General features: G+C 40.9%; 1 protein-coding gene across 2 annotated transcripts in view; it reads left to right on the forward strand.

The window, feature by feature from the left end:
* Positions 1-23418, forward strand: part of PLCB1 (phospholipase C beta 1) — a 741541-nt gene that overhangs the window by 601051 nt on the left and 117072 nt on the right. For both annotated transcript variants that reach the window (XM_050807500.1, XM_050807501.1), the window contains exons 24-26: positions 11591-11723; positions 14962-15015; positions 19591-19810. In XM_050807500.1, coding sequence (XP_050663457.1) covers positions 11591-11723; positions 14962-15015; positions 19591-19810 — 407 coding nt within the window. The remainder of the gene's footprint in view (positions 1-11590; positions 11724-14961; positions 15016-19590; positions 19811-23418) is intronic.

Consider the following 23418-nt stretch of genomic DNA (forward strand, 5'->3'; position numbering starts at 1 on the left):
GTATAACATTCATAGTTAATTCCTCTAAATAAAAAGTCATGTAGAAAAATTTTAAAACATAGTAAACTAAAGAAATAAAAATTTAAAACCCTCTAATTCTGCAAATACTGTTAACATTTTTAATGTATATCCTTCTAGCACGTTTCCTATGTAAATTTTCGTTTGTTTATTTTTTGAGACGAAGTCTTGCTCTGTCGCCCAGGCTGGAGTGCAGTGGCGAGATCTCAGCTCACTGCAACCTCTGCCTCCCGGGTTCAAGCGATTCTCCTGCCTCAGCCTCCTGAGTAGCCAGGAGTGCAGGCACTCACCACCACACCTGGCTAATTTTTATCTTTTTAGTAGAGACAGGCTAGGCTCTTCTTGAACACCTGACCTCAGGTAATCCACCTGCCTCGGCCTCCCAAAGTGCTGGGATTACAGGTGTGAGCCCCCGTGGCTGACCTCTATGCACATTTTTTAAAATAATTTTTAAATGTTTTACAGACCGAATAATGTAATTGCAGAGATGCATAGTGAAATATCATAACACATTTTTTCTTTTCTATCTTTAAAATACCTATAAAAGGAAAAAGTAAATATCTCATACATTTATTAGGAAATATTTTGTGATAATAATCTCATAAATGCAATATTTGAAAGTGATTTTTTTAATGTTAGAGAAGTAAAGAAAAAATAAATATAATGAGCGGTTACTGAGTGCTTACTGTATATCTGACACTATATTGAGCTCTTTATTTTATTTTTCTTTGATCAAGACAGGGTCTCAATATGTTGCCCAAGCTGGTCTTCAACTCCCAGCTCAAGCAATCCTCCCACTTCCGCCTCCCAAAGCACTGAGATTACAGGGGTGATTCACCATGCCTGGCCATGAAGCTTTTACTGTATTCACTCACTTAAGTCTTAAAACCTCTGGATGTCCTAATTACCATTATTTCCATTTAACAAATGAAGAAACTAAGGCATTGAGGAGTTAAATTGCTTGCCTGTGCCACGCTATTAGTAAAGAAAAGAGTTAGGATTGAAATCCTAACTACAAGGATTGGGTTCTACAACTCATGTTCCACATCAGCACTTCTCCACGTTAAGTGTGAAGACCAGGGCATCGTGATAAAATGCTGATCCTGATTCACTGGGTCTGGGGTAGGGCCTGGGACTCAGCATCTCTAATAAGCCCCCGAGTGATGGGGTACTGCTGGTCCTTGGAGCACAGTTTAACAAGCATCTTCACCACACATGCATCACCTCTGTAACAAAGTTGTAATGTTCTGGTAACCTTTAGCAAGGATGGGCCCTTCGTTCATCTTTCTGTCCTCTGTAGCAGGTTACCTGAATGAGTGAGCACAGGGTATAAGACCTTTACCTTAAATAGTAACATCTTTTGATTGAATTTTTAGTTGAATATCAAGAATTTTCCCCCTTTAATCACTGGATGTTGTCAGAACTTATTCTTCAGAAAGTTAGGTTTATCTTTGTGGGTTCTATTTGATTGGTTTGTGCATTGGCTGTCCAAAATACATATCCCTCAACTTGGAAGTTACAAAAGCTGTATTCATCTGCCAAGCATTCATTTCCATACTTGGGAAAATTGTCCTCTAACACAGAGTCCCTGACACTACAAATCTTACCCAGCCCTCAAGGCCAAAAATGTTCACAAGAATTCCCAACATCGTCTGTGTTTGCATCCTGCAAGTAAAAGTGTGTGAGTGGTCTTTGTGTAATATTGATGTTGAAAAGGAAAGGTTGTTTGGTAATACTAAAAGTTTATTTATTCCAAAGGGCCTACTTTTTATATTGTCTGACTCACATGTTCTTGTGAGTGAGCTGAAATTCATCTAAAATTGTTTGCAAATATTAGCTGAGTGTTCTAACACCTGCCTGTAGTCCCAGCTCTCGGGAGCCTGAGGCAGGAGAATCGCTTGAGTCTAGAAGGCAGAGGCTGCAATGGGCTGTAAATGCACTACTGTACCCTAGCCTGGGTGACAGAGATCATGTCTCTTAAAAATAAATAAAATAGGCCGGGCGCGGTGGCTCAAGCCTGTAATCCCAGCACTTTGGGAGGCCGAGACCGGCGGATCACGAGGTCAGGAGATCGAGACCATCCTGGCTAACACGGTGAAACCCCGTCTCTACTAAAAAATACAAAAAACTAGCCGGGCGAGGTGGCGGGCGCCTGTAGTCCCAGCTACTCGGGAGGCTGAGGCAGGAGAATGGTCTAAACCCGGGAGGCGGAGCTTGCAGTGAGCTGAGATCCGGCCACTGCACCCCAGCCTGGGCGACAGAGCAAGACTCTGTCTCAAAAATAAATAAATAAATAAATAAATAAATAAATAAATAAATAAATAAATAAAATAAAATAATTGGTAAATATTTCCTAATTCAGTGTATGGCCCCAATTTGATTATTTGAATAATGATATGAATTTCGCCAATAAAATAATGTGACATCAATAGAATCCAAGGTAGTGCTTTCATAAGGTTACAATGTTTTGCCCAAGGCCTTGGATACCATTTAATTATTCAAAACAGAAGTTTGATATTTCATTCACAATTAAGAACTTCACATTAAATCAAAGATGAGGTTTACAGCTCATTTTGGATTCTCTTTAAATAAACTTCTTCCTCCTTCAAATCTTCCTCCTCAAATAATAAATTTGCAAGATATTAATTTATAGAAACAATAGTTTATCAAAATCCCTGAACTTTGAAGCATCCAATACAGTAAAAAGAAAAGGCTTTCCTTTAAATAATGACACCATCTCTTTCATTTCTATACTGTACAGATTTGGCAATGCACTTCCATTGGATGCCTGGGATAAAACTGGGTCTTAACTAGGAAAACCGTAGTAATCTCCATTTTTAGAGAAGGAAACAATTGCTCATTATGGTAGAGTGATTTGGTGCCTAATATCAATGGCCAGTAAGTTGAAGAACTAGGGTCTTTTTAAATAAGTATCAAGAAAAGACCATTCATTCACGTGACTTGAAACTGGTCAATGATTGGTTCAATTCAACTGCTTTTGCAAATATCTTCCATAAAAATTTCTAAAATTTCAGTGGATTCTAATGAGGGACTTTGGATTCATCTGCCTAAAATAGGTATGAGTACAGTAACTTAAATATCCATGTCATGTCCGATTATAAAATCATGGCTCTCAATTAATGATGAAGTTTTTCACTCGGCTTCAGAGCGGGGCTTCTCAAATCTTAATTTGCATACAGGTGTAGGAAATGGGGGGCATGTAGGTCAAAGGATACAAAGCAGGAAATATGTAGGATGAACAAGTAAAAAAATCTAATGTACAGCATGAGGACTATAATTAATAATCGTGTATCGTAGTCAGAATTTTTTCTAAATGAGTAGATTATAGCTGTTCCTGCCACAGGGGGACAAAATGGGTAACTGTGTGAGATGATGGATATGTCTTTTGTTCCCTTATAGTAACCATTTTACTCTATGTAGGTATCTTATAACATGTTGTAAGTCTTGAATATACACAATAAAATTTATTTTTTTAAAGATGCATACAGATCACTTGAGAATCTTGTTACAATGCAGATTCAGATTCAGTGGCTCTGTCATAATGGATCACAAAACACTGCATATTTAACAAGCTTCTAGGTGATGCTTATGGCCCATGGACCATATTTGGAGTAGCAGGGCTCTCAAACTTTAGCATGTACCAGACTCACCCAGATGGCTTTCTAAAACACAGATTGATGGGCGTCATAGTCAAAGTTTCTGATTCAGTAGGTCTGGGGTGGACCCAAGAATTTGCATCTCTAACAATTTGCGGTGAAGCTGATGCTGGTCTAGGGACCACACATTAAGAACTGCTGCTTTGAAGTCCTGCATCTTTCTTTTGCAAGAGCGTGGCTCTCCCCAGATGAAACCCATTAATTCCATCCACTCTAAAATGTCGGCTTAATCACAGAAACCTGGGAAGGGCTCCAGGAGACACTTTTTCTGGGAATTATCCAGAATTTGTCCTGTGAGCGATTGACCGTAGTCCTTACCAAATGATTTGACTTAATTAATTTCAAAGATATATTTCCACAAAATTAATGTAAAGAGTTGTTGGTCTACTTTCTTTTAAAAAGAGAAATCCATGATTTCTACCTAACAGCCAAGGGTTTAATCCTTCTGATTTCTTTGGAAACTGTATCAAAACACTTCTAATAAATTAAAGTTGGTAGGAACTTTTTTATATACATATATATTAAAGTTTATATATATAACACATATAAATGAGTCAGCAGAGCTATGTTCCTTTACCCTTTTATAGACTTCTGAATAACCTGCTGCTATTATGCATTAAATACAAACTTTTGACAGACAGCAGAAAGCAGCATCTTCACTCTTTTCATTCATTGATTTATTCATTCATTCAAATTTTTTTTTTATTTTAGCCTAACATTTAGGTGGTTCTTTACTTTCAGGACTTAGCCACTAATAGTATAGCTATTTATTGTATACTAGCAGGAAAATAAATGTGAATTCATTCATTCATTCATTCAATTAAAAAAAAAACCACACAACTATGTGTCAGTCACTCTCATGGCCCTTATATGTGTAATGCTGAGGAAAATCAGATGCTCTCATAGTCCTTACAACTTGGAGGAAGAGAGTGACATTATAAAATTTATACATCTACATGTAAAATTGCAGCTGTTACTAATGTTCAACAAAATGATACCATATGAGTGCTGATGACTCATGCGAGTGCTTATATGATGACACAGCCATGCTGTGTCAAGATTCACTTGAATCCATGCTCCAGTTACCGCTGGAAGAACTTGCTGGACATTAACTGTGCAAAACACCAAAAGGGCTTTACTTGGTGTCAATGAAGAAGTCAACAGATGAATTTATCCAGCTCGTTAAAGCTGTCTCTTGCTTCTAACTCACACTGGTAGACTCTTCAAAATTAGGAGTTTTGGCATACTTCATTATGAAAAATTCTAAGCTAACATTGAAAGAACTGTATAAGGAACACCTATATATCAGCCACTTGGATTCCATAATTAAAATTTTGATGCTTTCACTTGATCACATATAAATCCCTCTATCCATTTATCAATCCATCTTAGTTCAATATGATGCATTTTAAAGTAGGTTGCAAACATCAGTATACTTCACTCCTAAATATTTGGGAGTGCATACAGCAGGATGAAGTTTGTAAGAATGATTCTGAATTTCTTAGAAATAGGAGGCAGATACATTATCTAATTTCATTCAAGTAATAGAAATTTAAGATACAATTTGTACTCATGTTTGAAGAAGCTCCTGCTTAAGGGAAAGGCTGGCTCTAACAAAGCTACTTTATGACAATATTTGTCCTCAGTGGAGTGGATTCCTGCATGATGAAATTATGAGACTCACCCATAATATGCTGGAAAAATTGATGGCCTTGCCTCTTACCCATGTGGTGCCCATCCAAAGGAAGATGCTGTCATCCTAATCAGCTACACAGAAGGAACTGCACTCTTTAGATGACTCAGACGAGGAAAGCAAGATCCAACACCTCTGATAGCCCAGTAACACATATGATATTTGAAAGACCCTTCACTTACCATGTTAACCATTCAGTTAAATCCTCCAAATCCTAATTCTCTGCTGCTTAGCCATCAGATCCAAACTTTCTTTTTTTTTTTTTTTTTTTTTTTTTTTTTTTTTTTTTTTGAGACGGAGTCTCGCTCTGTCGCCCAGGCTGGAGTGCAGTGGCGCGATCTCGGCTCACTGCAAGCTCCGCCTCCCGGGTTCCCGCCATTCTCCTGGCTCAGCCTCCCGAGTAGCTGGGACAACAGGCGCCCACAACCGCTCCCGGCTAATTTTTTGTATTTTTAGTAGAGACGGGGTTTCACCGTGGTCTCGATCTCCTGACCTTGTGATCCGCCCGCCTCGGCCTCCCAAAGTGCTAGGATTACAGGCGTGAGCCACCGCGCCCGGCTCAGATCCAAACTTTCAATGCCCAGGATGGAAATCTTTTCAACCAGTACATCAAATAGCTTTTCCTCCTTCTATAAAACTTATAAAGATGATCTTTTCAGTTACCCTTTTACTGCTCCATCTGTATTCTATTTTCAATGCACTTCTGTTCATTTTGGAATTAGGAAGCCTATAAATTCTTTTTATATTTAATTTTAACATTCAAGTTAGGCATATTTTGAAGAAAAAGATATTGCAATGATTTCATTTAACCACTAGAGGGCAGGAACTTACTTCTGTGGTTCATTCTGCACTTTTTTTTTTTTTTTTTTTTGCTACCCACCTGAGCAAAATCTAGCTAATGCAACTAAAGTACTACTACCTTCTGAACCTTCTTTCCTTGATATTTGCTTAATTGGAATTTAAGTCTTTGAGTCAAATTAAGAAAACTGACATTCCTAGGTTCTGTTTCTATCACAATTTCCAGTACCAGATTTTTATTCACTCATGAAAACAAATAATGGGGGAGAAATAAAGTATTGCCTTCTGCTGATTCTCTTGAGTGGGATAAGGAATTTGGTTTTTGCACTCTGGCTTACAGATTCGTATAGTGGGAATTATTCGATCTTTCAATCATAGTATCAGAAAGTTCAATTTTAGTATGGTACTCCTACAGGTGCTTTTTTTCATTTTTCAGCCATTGTTTTGCTTAACTTATTTAACTTTGTACATACGGATGCCTTTTTAGTGCAACAGGGTAGTTCTTTGAGAATTGTGTTTACATGTATACATCTCTAGCTCAGCAGCAAGTTATTATTACAGTTCCTTAAGCTGCTGTTATCATAGAGTGGACTGATGCAGTAGAGAAATTTAATCTTTACCATGTAGTACCTATTCAAATACTTGCTCACAGTTTCCTGTGTGACGTCTGGCAAGTTACATGACTTTTAATGAAGTTTTTAGTAAAGACTTCTAATAACACTTCTGATTTTTTTGCTATGTTATGGTGCTGTGAGTGTTGCCTACACTGATTGGCTGTGAAAGAGCTATTGTATATAACAGTGTCTAACCCAGGATGACCTACAGCCACTTCTAATCGCAGTGTCCATTCGGTAAATGTAGTCAATTAAAATTTGTATCTATGGGCCAGGCGAGGTGGCTCACATCTGTAATCCAGCACTTTGGGAGGCCGAGGCAGGCGGATCCCTTGAGGTCCAGAGTTCAAGACCAGCCTGGCCAACATGGTGAAACCCCATCTCTACTAAAAATACAAAAATTAGCTGGGCATGGTGGTGCATGCCTGTAATCCCAGCTACCCAGGAGGCTGAGGCAGGAGAATCACTTGAACCCGGGAGGTGGAGGTTGTAGTGAACCAAGATTGCACTACTGCACTCCAGTCTGGGTGACAGAGTGAGATTCCATCTCAAAAAAAAAAAAAAGTTTATCTACAGCCATTAGCAAAAAAGTTTAAACATCAGTCACATACATTTGTTATTAAAGAATCTTACTTAACTCAGGCGTCCCCAACCAGCACTGGTCCATAGCCTGTTAGGAACTGGGCTGCACAGCAGGAAGTGGCAGGTGGGCAAGCAAGCAAAGCTTCATCTGTACTTGTAGCTGCTCCCCATCGCTCAAATTACCCCCTGAGCTCCGCCTCCTGTCAGATCAGTAGCGGCATTCGATTCTCATAGGACTGTAAACCGCATTGTGAACTGCACATGCGAGGGATCTAGGTTGCAGACTCCTTATGAAAATCTAATGCATGATGATCTGTTACTGTTTCCCATCACCCCCAAATGGGACCATCTAGTTGCAAGAAAACAAGTTCAGGGCTCCCACTGATTCTACATTATGGTGAGTTGTATAATTATTTCATTACATATTACAATGTAACAATAATAATAGAAATAAAGTACACAATAAATACAACGCACTTGAATCATACTGAAACCATCCCCCCAGTAACCTCCTCTCCCCCTGGTCCATGAAAAAATTATCTTCCATGAAACTGGTCCTTGGTGCCAGAAAGGCTGGGGACCACTGACTTAACTTGTATATAACATTTGTCTCTAGAAAATCATACGAGGTCCCTGGCAAGAGTCAGTCTATGCAGGGATCTCCAAATTCCTTAGCCCAGTGTTTAATGTCCTCATTACTGACCCTCTTCTCTATGCCTTTGCTTGGGCACTGGGGTGAGAAGGTAAGGAGTTGTGGGCTGCAGACTAGTTGGCTCCTGGCCCACTGAGTTCCCAGCACAGCCCTGTCCCTTCAGCATTGCTAAGGATGCATGGCTCACTCTTGCACCGTCTCAGAATCCCAGGCAAACTCTGCTCCTCCTGGCAGAGGGTACAGATTGGCAGCTTCTGGGCCAGATGCAGTCTGAAGATGTTCTCTGTTTGGCCTCTCAGTGACTGGAAACTGGGGGAGTTCACTTAAAAATTTAGTTTTTCCATTTTTCTCAAAACCTGGGCAGCAATAGGCTAAAAATGAACAGCAGCAACTGCCCCATTTACAGGCTGTCTCTCTCCTGCTCTGGACATGACCTCACTTTGCCCTATTGCGTCAAATCCAGTCCACTTCACTGGTTTCTATCACTTCCATTAACTGCCTATTACTCTGCAGTGTGAATAGTATCCTTAGGGATTGTGTCCCTAGAGTGACACAGTCTACTCTACATAGAGACATCTCCAGGTGTGACACCTGGACTAAGTATTTCTCCAACGCCTACTTCAAAGTCCAGCACCAACCCTTGGTGACCCCTTCATCCCCAACTGCAACCAGAAAGTATTGGCCTGAATGTTTACTTAACATTTATCTGCTTTTAAAAATATCTTTGACTTTATATTTTACGTCCATTTTTGGAAGGTGGAGGCTTTGTCTCACATGCCCTTGATAAGCAGAGATGTATTTTTTCCTTTATTTGACTCAAATTGACAATTGAACTTGGTTTCCCAAGGGCGTACAGCTACATGGAGTATCTGAAAACTCAATACAAAGCTAAAAATAAACTTGTTGGATCCAGTTTGAATGCACCTCCAGCCTAACACCTCAAGACACTAATTTTAGTTGCCAAAAAAAAAAAAAAAAAGCCACCATTATTACTTTCACAGAAGCTGGTTTTCCCTAACTTCCATTCTTTCCTCCATCAAAATTTTCTTTTTTTCTATCCTTTTTCAGAGGGCTAATTTTAGTGAACTGTCACATTGGAAAGAATCTGGTTCATTCGCCACATGGTTTTAGAAACCGACTTGGATATAACGGGGAAGGTCAGATCCCCACGAAACAAGGACATCTTCCTATCTGCTTTCTAAAGCAGCTGAGTTTGGTAACCAAGGGCACCCTCTTCAGCTGGGAGGCCAGGAAAGCGTTACCGCTGCTATGTTTAAGACAAAGAACCACCCACTGTGGGTGTATAGGCCCCAGGTAGTCAAATCTCGTTTTTCAAGGGAAGCAAGAAATCCATTGTTTCAGTATAAAATCACCTTAATTAAAAGATTTGACAACATTGGATGAGCCAAAGAAAATGCATCCATGTATCCCATTGGGACCATGAGTTTCCAGTTTGCGATGCCTTGCTGAACAAAACACACAATCCTTTCCCTTTGCATATAATTCTAGGGAGAATTTTTCTGATGGATGTAACTAAATAGTCAGAAGCAGTCATTTTTCAAAAGAAAGATTCTGCCATAGTGACCTATACAGGCTGCCCCGGTTACTTGTTTAGGCTCCTGTCTGCCCTAATTGATGTCCAGCCACTGCTACTAAGGGCTCTTCCAGCACTCAGCAGGCTGTAGTAAACAAGCAGGGATGATCTGTTGAATTAAAATAAGTTCTGCCATCACTTAATGCAGTTTTGGAAGATGCTTTAAAGATGATTTGGGGAACAGATTAAAAGCCACTGGTAACAATCAGTGTCACTATTTTCACTCTTATCTTACTTTTTATAAAAATGTTATTATAGGACAATTTTTCATCTCTAATGACATGCCAAAATGTTGCAATCTTGGGCTCCAAACGGCTTCTGGAAAAATGTATTTCCTAATGTATTTTTAAAATGTGCTACAAAGTAGAACATTGGGATAGCCTCATTGTCAGTAAAACCTGCCAGGGACTTGGAAGGCAATTCTGATAAAGAGTTACAGAGAATTTGGCACATTGAAAAGCAACATTAAAAGAGTATATGTAGGCAGTTATTTTATAAGGATCAGCATTTATTCAACAAACATTTTTAAACTGTTTACTCTGTATAAGGTATGTTGAATTAGCTGCTGGAGGGAAATGTTTCAATGCATTTATTATTATTATTCATTGGTAGTATTCCACAAGCTTAAATATTTTATTTGTTTTATGTCAACATAAATAACAAACAGAGATGCCTTCTAAAAGAAAATGATATTATTTAAGAATAGGACGTACTAAATTATGTGCGTAGTCAGGGAGGGAAGGAAGACAAAGGTTTTTAAAGGATAAATGAGGAGGATTACATAATTGTTTTGAGATGATAGGATCAATAACAAGAGTGACATCAGTCCGAGGCTGGACAGGGAGTTGCTGGGCAGGTGTCCTCACAGAAGTATTTTTTGTGTAAAGTTGTTATGGCCTTTGTACAAGGTGATGGTTTTTGCAGAGTCTTTTGTGAGAGTTTTTCTTATCAGGCATTTATGAGTGAGAACCTTCTCTTTATGACATTCCCTGGCTCTTTTTGTCAGGGTTTTTTGGGTTGTTGTTGTTGTTTTAATATAAGGGACTCCATTTGGATTCTGACAACTTTCACATTATTTAACATCCACATATTTACTCTATGCCAGAAACAATTCCAAGCACTTTATAAGTATTAACTTATTTAATCATCTAAACAATCTAACAAGATAATATTATGATTCCCAGTACACACATGTCTTCATCTATAAGGATAAAGAAATTGAAGCACAGAGAGTTAAGTGAACCATCCAAAATCCCACTGTTGGTAAATTGCAGGGCCGGAATCTGAACCCAAGCAAGCTGTGCTCCAAAATGTGTGTTCTTATCCATCACATCAATTAGCTCATTCTATAAAACAACCCCAAACTTGGCGGCTTATAACATCAACTGGTTATTATTTTTCATGCATTATCTGGTCAGCTGGGCAGGTCTGCAGATCCAGACCAGACTCATAGACTCAGCTCATCTCAGCCGGGCTCACTCAAGTGTGTGTGCTCAGCTGGGGACTGGCTGGTCCAGGACATCCTTGACCAAGATGACTCAGCTCTCCTCCAGAAGAGCTGGATGAGAGACCAGGATGACTCAGACCTCTCATCCTCCATTGCTATAATAGGGCCCTGAGAAATAGTGGAAAAATTTGCGAGGGCCTTTTGTATCAAGTTTGCTACTCTGTGATGGACCAAAGCCTATCACATAGTCTAGTACAGAGTCAGTGTGGAAGGGCCCCACCAACAGGCATAGACATAGGTTGGTGTAAAACTTGGAGACTTTAATACAATTAACCTCCCATAGTCATGGCTCAACACTATGCTGTTTAAACCCTGCTTTCCAGGCAGTATCAAATTTGGTATTTCCAACTCCAAAAGAATTGTGAAGATGCTGCAAAATGTAGCCTTGTCGGTTTAGGAAGGCAAGAAAAGAGTAAAAAGAAATGTGGAAAATGAAAGGATATTTATAATTTTAGGCTGATCCTGGAGAAACACCATCAGAGACTCCAAGTGAAGTGAGAACAACTCCAGCAGAAAACGGGGTGAATCACACTACATCCCTGACACCCAAGCCACCCTCCCAGGCTCTCCACAGCCAGCCAGCTCCAGGTAAGCCATCTGGAAAGAGCTGGACAACGTGAGCAAGATCCTTCAGTTCATTAGTGCGACTGAAGGAGGCGCTGTGATGTGGGTAGCTAAAGCATTAAGTGGGGAAAGATGTGTGGACTTAGGAGGTGCTCCGACAATGTGCAATTGATGAATGAAAGCCAGAAGAGATTCATATGTGCTCATCTGGCTCTACAGATAACTTATTAAACCACAACAAAAAAATCACCCAGATTTCCTGTGTCCTTTTTTAGTGATGAATTATAACCCATCTGCTGGCACGGTTTGAGAAGAGTTCTCCAAGCAGCTTATAAACAACCATGCCTTAGAAGTGCATTCTTAGGCCTGCTTCATTAATTCTGTGCCAAGGGCTCCTTTCCCTCTTTCTCCAACTTTCTTTTCAACATCCTTGAGTGTCTGCTATGTGCTGGACGCATTGCTAAAGCCTTTCATAGGGATCATTTCAATTCCCACTCCCGCCCCCCGCCATACCAGGCCCAGAGAGTAGATTCTACTATTGTCCCCATTGCGCAGATGAATAAGCTGACATTTTCAAGTGATAAAGTACTTATTGAAGGCCACAGAGCCAGGGAAGAGTGAACTTAGGCCTGACACAGTTCCCAATGATACTAACATTCTTGCTTTTAGCTCCTATATTCCAACCAAAGCCGCACTCATGTCTCATTTCTCAAAAAAAAAAAAAAAAAAATCCTTTGATTTCTATGCAGCTAACTTTGACATTTAATCTTATGCAGCTTTCTGTAACTATTCCTTGTGTGTATGTCCTGTTTACTCCAGTAAATGGGAGGCCTCCTAGGTAGACTTCAGTTTGGTGCCTCCTCTGTACATCACACAGTGCTGGAGAATAGCATGTACCTGATAATTTCTTGTTGAATTGGTTTAATAAAGTAAACAAAAGGGAACAGAATTTCCTTCTATGAAGGTGTGGAAAGGAGCTCCTTTCTTTGTCATACTAGGTCAGAGCGCCAATAGATCCAGATCTTTTATTTAGGGTGGAAGGGTATTTCTCATTGGGGAGAATGAGAAATTAAAAAAAAAAAAAGGAATTATATTTAATTTGTATCAGACATGCTTGAACTGCTTTTTAAAAGGTTGCTGGCCCGGCATGGTGGCTCATGCCTGTAATTCCAGTACTTTGGAAGGTTGAGACAGGCCGATCACTTGAGGTCAGCAGTTCAAGACCAACCTGGCCAACATGGTGAAACCCCCATCTCTACTAAAAATACATAAGTTAGCCTGGCATGGTGGTGCATGCCTGTAGTTCCAGCAACTCAGGAGGCTGAAGCAGGAGAATCGCTTGAACCTAGGAGGTGGAGGTTGCAGTAAGCTGAGATTGCACCACTGCACTCTAGCCTGAGTGACAGAACGAGGCTCCATCTCAAAAAAAAAAAAAAAGTTGCCAAAGTCAATAATAGTGAGAAGATGACTTAATTATGAACAAGAAGTAAATTTTCAAATAAAGAGTTTTATATACCAAATACAAACATCTTGAGTGCTTCTGAAATATCAATCCATCATTTAAATGTGTGAGTAAATAGTCATGTGTTCCTGAAAGTAAAAGAGAATTTAGCATTTTCACATTTAACTTTTTTAACTTGATATTTTGGAATAATTTAACTTACAGAAAACATTTTTTAAATGGCACAGAATACATTCAAAAATAGCCTCCTCTTCCCCTAACGTTAACATCTCACGGGATCATGGGGCAATCATCAAAACCAGGAAACTAACATTGGCACGATACTCTGACCTGAACCGCACACTTTATTTGGACTAACTTGCTTTCCGCTAATGTCCTTTTACTGTTCGAGATTCCAACGCAGGATCCCACATTGTATGTTATTGTCATGGTTCTTTCGTCTCCTTTCATCTCTGGCAGTCCCGCAGTCTTTCCTGTCTTTCATAACGTTGGTACTTTGGAAGAACTCTAGTCAGTTATTTTGTAGAACGTCCCTCAGTCTGGGTTGGTCCGATGTTTTGCCATGATTAGGTTGAGGGCATGCATTTTGACAAGAGCACCACGCAAGTGATACTCGTCCTTCTCAGTGCATCACATCACGGATATACGTTGTTGCTGGGTCTCATCACTGATGATGTGGGATCACTTGGTTAAGGTGGTTTCTCCACTGAAAGTTATTTATTTTCCCCTGTTAGATATATTGGGAGAGCTACTTTGAGACTATGCAAATATCCTGTTCTTCCTTAAACTTTTACTTACTGATTTTAACATTCACCAATGAATCTTTCCTGTAACAGTTATTACTGCCTAGTGGTCAATATTTGACTTTTATATTTTACTTTATTTTATTTTGGGAGTTCGGCTCTTGTTGCCCAGGCTGGAGTGCAGTGGTGTGATCTTGGCTCACTGCAACCTCTGCCTCCTGGGTTCAAGCGATTCTCCTGCCTCAGTCTCCCGAGTAGCTGGGATTACATGCATGCACCACCACACCCGGTTAATTTTGTATTTTTAGTAGAGATGGGATTTCACCACGTTGGTCAGGCTGGTCTCGAACTCCTGACCTCGGGTGATCCACCGGCCTTGGCCTCCCAACATTTGACTTTTAAAAGGCCACTTGTCTTTCCTGATTTTGCCAGAAGGTGGCAATAGCATTGCCTAAACTGAATTTGTTTTGCTTCCAGGTGGATGTCTTTTCTCTTTTCTCTCCTTATAAATGGGACACATAATATCACCACTTTTTTTTTTTTTTTTTTTTTTTTTTTTTTGAGACAGACTTTCACTCACTCTGTCACATAGGCTGGAGTGCAGTGGCATGATCTCAGTCCACTGCAACCTCCACCTCCTGGCTTCAAGTGATTCTCCTGCTTCAACCAACCAACTCGCTGGGATTACAACTACCTGCCACCATGCTCTGCTGATTTTTGTATATTTAGTAGAGACAGGGTTTTACCATATTGTCCAGGCTGGTCTTGAACTCCTGACTTCAAGTGATCCACCTGCCTCAGCCTCCAAAAGTGCCGGGATTACAGGAATGAGCCACTGCACCTGGCCTAATGTTACATTTAATTAGGTTTGTCTCAAAACTGCAAATAAAGACTTTTTAAGCATAATTTTTATAAAGAATTTTCTCACACAATTTGTCATTTCTCTGAAAAGAGATTTAGATTCAAGGCCCGAATATGTTTGTTTGCTTGTTTGTTTATAGGAAGAATACAATTTAAAAAGCTGAAGAGGCTATTTATTTTATCTTTTATATTACAGGTTCTGTAAAGGCACCTGCCAAAACAGAAGATCTTATTCAGAGTGTCTTAACAGGTAAATGCCACCCTTTCCCCCCATGAAATTCAGCAGCTGAGTATTACACAGTGGAAGTATTTAGAGGAGAGGAAATTTCCATTCGTATCTGAAAAATAACGTCATTAATATTTCTTCTTCTAAAACATCTACAGACATACACTTTTAGTTTAGTCTACGTGATATGATATCATCACAGAGAAGTAACCATACTTTGTAGCTAGAACCCTACTGGCATAAAAATAATGTAGTTTCACAAGATAGCTATTTCAGCATCAAAGAATAGTTTCATGCTGGAAATGTAACCCAGTGAGCAAGAATGCCTGTCTTCCCAAATTGCCAACAATAAATTATATTTTAGATATGAAGAATATCCATTTGTGAGCATAAAATGCACAGTCTTTCAGAACTGTGATACAGTTTGGAATTATTTTATATTTGGTTACTCACATAAACTAGTGGAACTAAAATTGGTATAAGCTTTGTGCAGGACAATTAGCAGTAGGTAGTGGAATGTTAAAAATGTTTATAATACTCAGCTCAATATACAACAGAAATGTACACACATGTTCATCAAAAGCAGCACCACTGGTAAGGGCCAAATCTAGAAATGACCCAATGTCCATCAGCAGTAAGGTAGGTAAATAAATTGTAATAAATTCCTAGCATAGAACAGGAGGCAGCTGCAGGAATAAATAAACTCAAGTCACACACAACCTGGATAAAACTTAAGCATAATGTTGAGGAGAAAAGCCAGACACAAAAGAGCATGTTCTGTAGGATTCCATATACACTAACTTCAAGGACAAAACTAATTCATGCTATAGAAACCTGGATTTGGATTATACTTGGTGGGAGACAGGAACCAAAAAGGAAGACTTTTGGGATGCTGGCAAACTTCTGATTTTGACCTGAGTGATGGATATTGAAGCACATTGACTGTGGAAAAATTTACAAGGCTATACATTTATGATTTATGCACTTTGATGTATGTATTTGTATTTCATCAAGAAATGCATAAAATGTGCATAGAAAAATTACTTGAGGAAAGTATTAAAAGAAAATATAGTTTGGTTTGGTTTTTGAGACGAAGTCACCCAGGCTGGAGTGCAGTGGCACAATCTAGGCTAACGGCAACCTCCACCTCTCGGGGTCAAGCGATTCTCCTGCCTCAGCCTCCCAAATAGCTGGGATTACAAGCGTGCGCCACCACGCCTGGCGAATTTTGTATTTTTAGTAGAGATGGTGATTTGCCATGTTGGCCAGGCTGGTCTCGAACTCCTGACCTCAGGTGATCCACCCGCCTCAGCCTCCCAAAGTTTTGGGATTACAGGCGTGAGCCACCACACCCCTCCCAACAAAATATGTTTTTAAAAGATTTAGTTCTAGGCTGGGCATGGTGGCTCATGCCTGTAATTCCAGTACTTGCGGAGGCCAAGGGGGTGGATCACCTGAGGTCAGGAGTTCAAGACCAGCCTGACCAACATGGAGAAACCCTATCTCTACTAAAAAATACAAAATTAGCTGCTGTGGTGGTGTGCACCTATAATCCCAGCTACTCAGGAGACTGAGGCAGGAAATTCACTTGAACCCAGGAGGCGGAGGTTGCGGTGAGCCAAGATCGCGCCATTGCACTCTAGCCTAGGCAACAAGCATGAAATTCTGTCTCAAAAAAAAAAAAAAAAGATTTAGTTTCATGGGAAACAATACCATATTAATGCATACAACAAGAGACAGAAATGTTCCTAGAACATGATTTTAATGTTATTTAAAAGAATGTAAATGAATGGACAAAAGACAATGGTCTGTACCAATACATTAGCTGTGATTATATCTTGGTGGCTTCTTTATAAATGATATTTGTGTCTTTATATAAGTGGGCATTACCTTTATACTTAAGAGCATATTCTAAGGAACAGCCTCTCGTCTACAGACTTTTTAAAAATAATAGTTTATGTGGCTTTATTTCTAATCATAGGTAAGAACATCTAGAGCCTTATTTCCAAACTGCCTATAGCTGATATGCTGTAAACCACTTTTAAAGAAATAGAATTGCATCTGCCACCAAGAATGCAGCAATTCCTTGGGATTATAAATTCTTAATGTAATAACTTATTATGCAACCGTAATGAGTCAATTTGGGCCTGAGGGAAACCATTAAATAAATGTACCTGGTTTTCTCCATGGCCTCATTCTCAAAAGAAATTGAATGTCAGGAGAATAGACACAGTATAAGAAAAGGAAACATATTTCTATTGCTTAAAGACCTTAACATTTAATAGCATCAATTATTATTCTAGTTCCAACGTTTATTCACTAGACATCTAATTTTCTATTCAGGTCTCTTGTTACTCACAGCATATATTATTTCTGAATCAATTGATAGTTTTAAATATTTATGGTGACATTTTTTGTTCCCAGAAGCAGGACATTCAATTCAAAGCATGGAAACGTGAACTATGACTTGATCTAGGTCCATATAAATGACAATTCACCGAAGTTAAGATACCATCAGTTGTAAAGCATTCTATGCTCATGTGTTGCTAAAAAAAGAAAAGCACTGACCCACCGTAATACCCCACCAACCATAAGATGCATCTTGATTTCAGAAATGTTACCATATTTTTTAAATGCACATTCTAGAATTGATTGAATATATCAGTAAAATACACATTTGTTTTGTTTTGTTTTGAGACAGAGTCTCACTCTGTCACCCAGGCTGGAGTGCAACTGTGTGATCTCAGCTCATTGCAACCTCCGTCTCCTGGGTTCAAGTGATCGTCCCAAGTAGCTGGGATTACAGGCGCCTGCCACCACGCCCGGCTAATTTGTGCATTTTTATTTTTTCATGTATTTATTTATTTATTTAGAGACAGAGTCTCACTCTGCCGCCCAGGCTGGAGTGCAGTGGCGCAATCTTGGCTCACTGCAACCTCTGCTTCCCAGGTTCAAGCGATTCTCCTGCCTCAGCCTTTCGGAGTAGCTGGGATTATCGGCATGTGCCCCCATGCCCAGCTAATTTTTGTGTTTTTGGTAGAGATGGGAGTTTTGCCATGTTGGTCAGGCTGGTCTCGAACTCCTGACCTCAGATGATTCACCCACCTTGGCGTCCCAAATTGTTGGGATTACAGGCGTGAGCCACCGCACCTGGCCTAATTTTTGTATTTTTAGTAGAGACAGGGTTTCACCATGTTGGCCAGGCTAGTCTCGAATTCCTGACCTCAGGTGATCCACCTGCCTGGGCCTCCCAAAGTGCTGGGAGTACAGGTATGAGTCACTGTGCCCGGCCCAGAATGTTTTAAGGTCAGGCCCTATCACTTTAAAAGTTTTCTCAGCATGGGATAAAAAAAGCAGCCAGGCATGATGACTCATGCCTGGAAATCCCAGCACTTTGGGAAGCCAAGGAGGGCGGATCACTTGAGGCTGGGAGTTTGAGACCAGGCTGGCCAACATGGCAAAACCCCATCTCTACAAAAAATAGAAACTAATTAGCCGGGCGTGTTGGTGCATGCTTGTAATCCCAGTTACCTGGGAGGCTGAGACATGAGAATCACTTGAACCCAGGAGGTGAAGGTTGCAGTGAGCTGAGATCGTGCCATTGCACTCCAGCCTGCGCAGCAGAGCAAGACTGTCTCAAAAAAGAAAATAATAATAAAAATAATATAGTAATGTGGCCCGCTAGTAAGCCTCTGGTGACTTTGTGCAAATTATAAGAGATCTTCCCTCAGACACTTTACTGCTATATGCTTTTATGATAAATGTACAAACTTATGATGTTTATACTATAAATGGTACCTTTAGAAATGGTGCTGTAGAACCTGCACAGTTATTTTCTAAGCCTCCACAAGTACAGTGCCAGAAACTGGGTTAAATACTTTCTGTGAGTTCTTTTATTTCATCATCTTAACAACCCTGTAAAGTTATAGAAGTATTATAATCCTTCTAGCAATGCTGTTGGTGCCCTGCCCAGATTCCTTGTACAGCTGGTGCACCCGTCTCCTGGCTGGTGGTGAGAGTTGGCTGCTAACAGCTCATAACTTGTCCTTCTCTGCAAAATTGCCCTCAACCAAAAGGAAGCCCCCTCTCCAGATGGTTATGCCTCCATGCACTGAATGTCCCAAACATGCAAGAACCTCACCTTCTTGCCTCAAGATGAAACCAGCTCAGTGGTACAACTCACACTCCAGCACTCCCCCATGGGATCAGGCAGAGACCAGACTCCATCCTTCTAAGACCACACCCTTGCTCAGCTCCTTCCCCAGCCCCGTCTGTTTCCCTGGCTCCCCTACTCTGAGAGTCCCTCAGTAAAGTGTGTGCACCTGAATCCCCATCTCGCATTCTGCTTCTAGGGAACCCAAACTAAAAATATATATATTCAAATGAAGCAATCGGGTTTCTGAGAAGTTTAATAACATAGTCTCAAAGTTAGCAAGTGATAGAGTCAGACTGGAACCCAGATAGAGCTGACATCAAGCGTCGCTCTTAAACTCCAGCTGAGCAAGATCAAACGTTTCCTCCTAAGAAGGTGGCCACTCCTCTTTCCATCTGGACGTTGAGCCCTCCCATTCCCTTAGCTTTCATATTCATTTGTTGCAGAAGTGGAAGCACAGACCATCGAAGAGCTAAAGCAACAGAAATCGTTTGTGAAACTTCAAAAGAAGCACTACAAAGAAATGAAAGACCTGGTTAAGAGACACCACAAGAAAACCACTGACCTTATCAAAGAACACACTACCAAGTATAATGAAATTCAGAATGACTACTTGAGAAGGAGAGCAGCTTTGGAAAAGTCCGCCAAAAAGGACAGTAAGAAAAAGTAAGTTCAATGAATAATTTTAGTTTGTTTCATAGCATGAAGAGTCGTTAACATGGATTTTTAATGTTTTATATCATGTTTTTGGACCTGGACCACGGCAAGAAGGCCACCTAACCTCCTCCGTTCTCCACAGCTTTTGAGGTACCTTAGCCCAAATTTGCTTGTGGATTGAATTTTTTTATTTGACCAAATTCTGAGAATAAAAATGCAGGAAGTCCTCCCGTGAGTCTAGCCGGTGATCCCAATTCCAATTAACTAATTACCTGTATTACAGCTGCCATGAGTAGAGATTTTTGCCTTGGGTACCTAGAACCTATTTGGAGAGGCAGCTGTTTTTTTCTTTTGGAGACAGAGTCTTGCCCTGCCACCCAGACTGGAGTGCAGTGACATCATCTCGGCTCACTGCAACTTCTGCCTCCAGAGTTTAAGTGATTCTTGTGCCTCAGCCTTCCAAGAAGCTGGGATTACGCCACCACACCTGGCTAATTTTTGTATTTTTAGTAGAGATGGGGTTTCACCAGGTGGCCCAGCTGGTCTTGAACTCCTGGCCTCAAGTGATCTGCCTACCTCAGCCTCCCAAAGTGCTGGGATTACAGACATGAGCCACCGCACCCGGCCACAACTGGTCTTATAGAAAAGAGAAGCTGACTATCCTTTGCTACCCTGTCTGAAATGTATAATGCCTTACACAGGTGACTCTTATGTTTGGGCCTGGGTTCCCACAGCCCCATGTACCCAAACCTTGATGATGAGAAGCATCTCTCACACATTCACTCAATTAATATTTATTGAGTGCCTACCGTGCCCTGGGGACACAGCAATAAACATGACCTACCCAATCATCTCAAATAGCTAACGTGGTAATGTGGGCAACGTAAACAATAAACAACAAACACACAGCATCATCTCGGGCTATGATGAGTACTATTAAGGAAATAAATAAACAGGACCATGGGATAGAGAATGACTAGAGATGGGTGATCCCTTCTGACATGTTGATCTGCAATAAGGTGGCACAGAAAGAATAAGGCCTGGTCAGCTATGCAAAGAACTAGGGAGACTTATTCCAGGCTGAGGAAACAGCAAGTGCAAAGGCCCTCAGGCAGGAGAAACAATGAGCTTGTTCCAGGAACAGTAAAGCTGGCAAAGTGGGCGAAACATAGTAAACCATGACAGGAGTGAAACAGGATGAGATCAGAGAAACAGGAAGGAATCCCACTGCTAGGTTCTTTAGAGCTGGAGCAAGCGACAGTTCAAAATGTATTGAATGTGCAATAAGATGCTACTGAAGAAAGAAATTGATATGGTGAAATTTGAGAGTCTCGGAGAAATGAATCTAGTTGCTGTGTGGAAGACCCTTGAGCTGTGCATCTCAAATGGATATGAGTCACTGGGATCTTGTTGGGTGCAGGTTCTGACTCCATGTCTGAACTGAGGCCTGAGCAGCACCAGGTGATGCTGATTCTGCAGTTCCATAGACAACACTCTGAATAGTGAGGATCAAGGGCTCAGAGTGAAAGCGGGAGACCAGTTAGGAAACTTTTTCATGAGTCCAGCTGAGTAACGATGGTGGTTTGGTCTAGGATGAAGGTGGTAGACATGGAGAGAAGGGGATGAATTCTTGATTTGTTTTTTAAAAAAGTGTAAGGTATGGGGTCAGAGGCCTGAAGAGAGTAGCCTGCTTGTATGTCTCTGCAATTCCCAGGTGTCCTTTAGAGAATGAAACTCATGCTGTTACCCACACCAAATATGTTCATGATACTCCATTATCTAGACTAGATCAGTGCATCTCAAATTTCAGTGTGCATATTTGCTAAACACAGACCCCTGGGCCTGACCCTAGAGTTTCTGCCTCAGGGGCCTCCTTCCATAGGGACTGAGCTTCTGAGCTCTAACGAGCTCCTAAGGTTTGCTGATGCTGTTGGTCCACAGACTTTCCACTGATGGGCCCTGGTCTATAATCGTTCAGGAGCATCCTAGAATTTGAAGGGTGGCTGAAAGGCCTTCTTTGGTCTAATCCCTGCCTCCCTTCGCAGCTGCCATCTCCAAGCACTTCACACAAAAACCTGTACCTTCTGCTTAGTTCCCACCATGATGACATAGGGCAGTTGGGATTCTCTGGGCTCAGGGCCCTTCTTTAATTGCAAGACTCTTGTGTGAACAATGCAGGTTCACTCCAACAGAGACCTGCTTCCAAATGTGAGGATGCCGTGTGGATTTCAGAGTGTCACGTGCTCTCAGAACCCCACATGTGGACTGCTCATCATAGCTTATCACGGGACTTTGTGGACACAGGGTCTGGTGGACCATAGGGGGTTTCCTCTCTTATACCCTGTCAAGGACTGTTCTCAGTCCTGGAATAGCATTTCATTGAGTGTCAACGAAGTGCTGGGCATATGTGTCATATCAGTTTCCTAGGGTTGCTGTAAAAAGTACAGCAAACTGGATGGCTTAAAACAATAAAAATGTATTTTCTCACAGTTTTGGAGGCTAGGAATTCAAAAATCAAGGTGTCGGCTGGGCATGGTGGCTCATGACTGTAATCCCAGCACTTTGGGAGACCAAGGTGGGAAGATCACTTGAGGCCAGGAGTTTGAGACCAGCCTGGGCAACATGGTGAAACCCTGTCTCTACTAAAAATACAAAACTTAGCCAGGCATGGTGGCGCACACCTGTAATCCCAGCTACTCAGCAGACTGAGATAGGAGGATTGCTTGAACCAGGAGATGGAGGTTGCAGTGAGCCGAGATGGTGCCACTGCACTCCAGCCTGGACAACAGAGAGGGACTCTGTCTCAAGACAAGACAAAAGAAAACAAAGCAAAACAAAACAAAGCAAAAAAACAAAATCAAGGTGTCAGTGGACTATGCGATCTCTGAAAAGCCTAGGGGAGGAATCTTTTTTGTTTGTTTGTTTGTTCTAACTTCTGGTGGTTGCTGGCAATCTTTGGCATTCCTTAGCTGACAGATACATCACTCCAGTCTGTACCTCCATTATCACATGAATTCTCCCTGCGTAGGTGTGTCTTGGTGCAAATTTCCCTCTTCTAATGACAGACACCAGGCATTAGATTCAGGTCCACCCTAATCCACTGTGACCTCATTCTACTACATTTGCAACAACCTCTTTCCAAATTAGATCACAGACTGAGAGGTTCTGGGCAGAACCTGAAGTTTACAGGGATGTTATTTAACCCAGTACATGTGCTAACCACTTCTATGTACTATTCCATATATTGCCCACAGCAGCGCTATGAAGTAGGTACAGGCATCACCCACATTGGATAAGAGAGGACCTAAAACTCAGCAAGGCCAAGTAACCTGGCCAGGGGCACATGCAACACAAAGGCTGTAGTGACAGTGAGGTCATGGCATGTTGCCCCCTGAGATACTGCTTGTGTCCGATGACATAGCAGATCTGGAATCTGCGTCTCTGTAGACCAGTGACTGCTTCTGGTCCCTATACTTATAATCTTCTATCTCTATACAACAAAACAAACAGATGCATGAAATAACTATGTCCAAATAAATTCCCTCATTAACCATCCCAAATGTTATGAGATTTCTCTTCTAAATTTAGATTCCTGAAATTTCTTTGAACATCTTTTG

Source organism: Macaca thibetana, chromosome 10, assembly GCF_024542745.1.
Source record: "Macaca thibetana thibetana isolate TM-01 chromosome 10, ASM2454274v1, whole genome shotgun sequence".
NCBI lineage: Eukaryota > Metazoa > Chordata > Mammalia > Primates > Cercopithecidae > Macaca > Macaca thibetana.